This window comes from Lates calcarifer, linkage group LG5 (genome assembly GCF_001640805.2).
Source record: "Lates calcarifer isolate ASB-BC8 linkage group LG5, TLL_Latcal_v3, whole genome shotgun sequence".
NCBI classification, from domain to species: Eukaryota; Metazoa; Chordata; class Actinopteri; family Centropomidae; genus Lates; species Lates calcarifer.
Genome location: NC_066837.1, coordinates 6,846,555 through 6,850,200, shown reverse-complemented (window position 1 = coordinate 6,850,200; position 3,646 = coordinate 6,846,555). Strand labels below are relative to the sequence as shown.

Sequence of the window (3,646 nt, the reverse complement as noted above, 5' to 3'; positions counted from 1 at the left end):
TAACATTACTCATGCTCAATTTGAAAACAAGAAAAGCCAGAGATAAAAGCTTAATCAGGATCAAAAAGCTTTCATCTAAAAATTTTGTTTTCACATGGAATATTACTTGAACAAAGTTTTATTTTGAACTATTTGATCGCCAAATTACTTGTAATGACGAGGACATTCGTACATGAGCTGTTCAGTAATGGGTTTCTGCAGGCCAGTCGTATCAAGATCAATTACAAAATTAGCACATTAGTTCTAACAAATAACAATATTATGTTCTAATCCTTTTGAAGCCTTGTGGTAAAACAGTGGTAGATTTGGCCATCTTTGCGTGCTCCAGGGATAAACTCTGAGTGATTTAACGAAAGACTGGGAAAAAAAAGTCCACCTTTATTCCACTGCTACCCACTGGCACTGGAGAAGCCTGATAGACATTATTCAAGAATTAAATCACAAGATATTACAATAAGAACTACAAGTCCTCAAAAGAATGAAAGTCTTTTTGAAAATTAAGTTTGTTTTTAGAAAGAACAGCTGAGAGCAGAATAAAAATGAGTTTCCTTATGATGATGACACAAAAAATTTTAACAATCACCAAATCAGACATAGATCAAAACTCAGGATTTATTAACTTATTTCAGTTTACAAAAAAACAAACAATTCTTTAGGACTTCAGGCTTTACAAAACCAAAAACATAGGACCATGGAACAGTTGTCCACTGACGCACTGAATACTGGAAAATAAAAATTAAAACACATAATGATCTTCTCTACACTTTCCTCTTCTGGGTGCTGATGTACAGAACTGTGAAGAGAGAAAAATGAAGCAAAGCATTAAAATCTGTAGTTTTACTGAGCAACACAATGACATCTCTGAGACCAATCTGAAATTTCCTGACACACTTGTTTTATGGTCAGTTGATGTGATCATGCACCAAATGAAAATGTCTCAGCTTTGCAGGGGCAAAGCATTCTGTAATCTCTCTAACAAATGGTTGAGAATATAAAGATCTTAATGTAAGTTATAAAACACTGAGGGGAATTTGTAATCAAATTATTAGTTAAGAGGAGAAAGTGGAAAAGAGCAATTAAAAAGTCAAATAATAAAAACTAATTAGTCACCATAACTCAGACAACTTTCCCCGTGTGTTGTAGCAAATACAGTTGACCTCCAGAGGTTTTTTTGTGTTTTTATATGGAGATCCATATGAAAATACATGTTTATTGCAAAGCCTGCTACTCAATAAACATGTATTCATATTAAATTGGTAGTCAGTCAAGAGAGCCGTGTTCTTTACTGCTTACTTTTGATGCTCAGTGCTGTTTGCAGTCACCCCACCCTCCACTTCCCATGGCTGACCACAAATAAATTCTCTGTGGGGAAACACTGACCCACTGAAGCAGACTTCATCGTGAGCACATTTTTCTTCTTAGAGATAAAATGTTGAATCATTAGTTATTATGGGATCCTCTGTAGCAGAGTAAAACTGCACATTTTATTAAGCAGCAGCTGGGTAAAGTGATTGTTAGTTTAGTTATTATTATTTTTAATTTATCTGTGGCTGTTGGCCCTTTTTATTACACACTGAACACTCCACTGGCCAACATGATTCACACTCAAGAGGGATTCATACAATAGATCTAATACATGGCTGCCTTAAAGTAAATGTTGTGACTGTAGTGCAATCATTAATTCATCAAAGATGAATAGCTGCCCAGTGTTAAAGAAAAAAAAAGTAGGAGAGCTCCCAGTGTCTGTTGCTTTGTGGTTCCCACATTATCAATATTCCAGGACAATGACTATTTCATGGATTTAAAAGGGACAGTTCAAAAAAAGTTTTTAAAGAAATGATACCAGTTATCAGGGGAAAAAAACAAGTTTAACATCTTGTTATTAATGGCATCCTTGAATTTTCTACCTTTCTAGTCTAGACTAGGTTTCTAGAAAAAAGCCTGTTAGAAACTCAATGTATCAACTAATATGTATTTAGTTAGAGGGGGGAGTCACCGTAATATATCCTTCTGGGCTACTCATAATTAAACTGCTCAAATAATAGCTCCTTTTAGTTTGGTATGACCTTGTTGTAGACTAAATAGAATACCAGGTAATTTTAAACTAACACACTCTGCCAGTTTAACATCTCTGCATGCATACACAATATTGCTTATAACTTGGCTTCCCTGCTTTTCTCAACAGAACAAAACCGTACATGTGTTGGATGTAAACTAATTTGGACGTCTGTGTCTACAAACTTTCCTCAGAGAGAGTATGTTTCTACAGCTCACCAAGCAGGTAACTTTTCTCAATTACCTGGCTACTCTAAAATGTTTTTAGAGCACTGGTGTATGTGATAATTGGGCCAAAATTTCACTATAGTAGTAACTGATTTTTGTAGTTTTGTTGTTGTTTACATCACTAACTGAAAAGCTGCTCTCAAAAAGGAATATGTGAAGAAACTAGCTTTATAAACACTAATGTACATTCTCATTTAAAACTAAGACTACACAAATCTTTTTAGTCATGTCTTCATCTTCAGTGAAGTTTGCACAGAAATGATAAAATAATCACTGAGTAATGATGGAGTGTACATGTGGATGTGAGAGAGCACTGCTTACGTATGAGGAGTAAGAGTAAAGCTCAAGTAAGACATGCTATGTTGTGAGAACACAATTGATGTGACATGTAATACGTGTGCACATATGTCAAAGGAAGAAAACAATCACACATTTCAGTTCAAGACAATCACCACCACCTCAAATCTTAAAGCACCACAATGTATATAACAGTAAAATAAACTTGATCATCTTACCATTGTTTCCTCTTAGAAAAGCATCTCCATACTTGTTCTTGAGCTGCCCGTTGACATACTCCTCTGTCTGCTCTATGGCAATGTTCATGTAACCATCCAGGCAGGCCAGGACACCTGCAGACAGACATTAATGAGTTAAAGTAAACTTCATAACTTTTTATGTAGCATTACGGAAACAACTGGTAAAGTTGTGACATGCCGGCTACATTACCTCTATAATCGACACCAGAGTTCAGCTTGACGACCACCGGTCTGCCAATTATCTGCTTCAGAAAGTCACTCGGGGTCTGCTTTCTCAAACTCATCTTGACTGTGATCTGGAGATAAACAATGGATGTTATGTATGGTCGCTGCATGTTTCAGATTGCTACCTTAGCATCATACCAGCTAGCTATCATCATACCAACTAAATAACTAGTGCTCGGTAGCGTTCATGCGTTCAATCAAACGGGTGGGTTTCCTTTACGATGAGCACCGTGTGTTTCTATTTTACCAAACGCAAACACACTGACTAATAATACTGTGCGGACAGGTAGCGTTAGCCGCTAGCTGATTAGTGTAGCTAACCTGCTAAGTTCCAACTTTTCAGTGAATGTGTTTGCACTTAATTACGTACGAGGGTCATTGTCTTTTTAAGTACTTTGTATACGTTTGTTGACGTCGAAGCAGACTGAACTAGCCCCGTAAAGTTTGTTTTTTTTATATAGTTATTAGCAGTAGCTACATGCTTGGTAGCATTTCACTTACCCGGTGGACGTTTTCCGAACGATTGTGTTTGGCATGGACCAATCAGAGACGTGTGTTGTACGGCGGCCGAGTGGGGACGAAAAGATTAGAGAAATACATCA

At 36.6% G+C, this 3,646-nt stretch overlaps 1 protein-coding gene across 1 annotated transcript; it reads right to left on the bottom strand.

Annotated features, from left to right (window-relative positions):
* Positions 1-594: 594 nt before the first annotated feature.
* On the bottom strand, positions 595-3,646 carry lsm6 (LSM6 homolog, U6 small nuclear RNA and mRNA degradation associated). Its single transcript, XM_018690848.2, has 4 exons — positions 3,546-3,646; positions 3,010-3,115; positions 2,799-2,912; positions 595-793 (listed from the first exon to the last, which is right to left on the bottom strand). The coding sequence occupies exons 2-4, from the start codon at positions 3,101-3,103 to the stop codon at positions 759-761; spliced, it is 243 nt and encodes an 80-aa protein (XP_018546364.1). The 5' UTR covers positions 3,104-3,115; positions 3,546-3,646; the 3' UTR covers positions 595-758.

Bases quoted from the DNA above. Each gene is read 5' to 3' on its own strand.
- lsm6 (XM_018690848.2), bottom strand. From the start codon at position 3,103: ATGAGTTTGAGAAAGCAGACCCCGAGTGACTTTCTGAAGCAGATAATT. The intron at 2,913-3,009 runs GTAATGTAGCCG...GTCTGTCTGCAG, and splicing joins CTCTGGTGTCGATTATAGAG to GTGTCCTGGCCTGCCTGGAT. The intron at 794-2,798 runs GTAAGATGATCA...CTCTCTTCACAG, and splicing joins TTTTCTAAGAGGAAACAATG to TTCTGTACATCAGCACCCAG.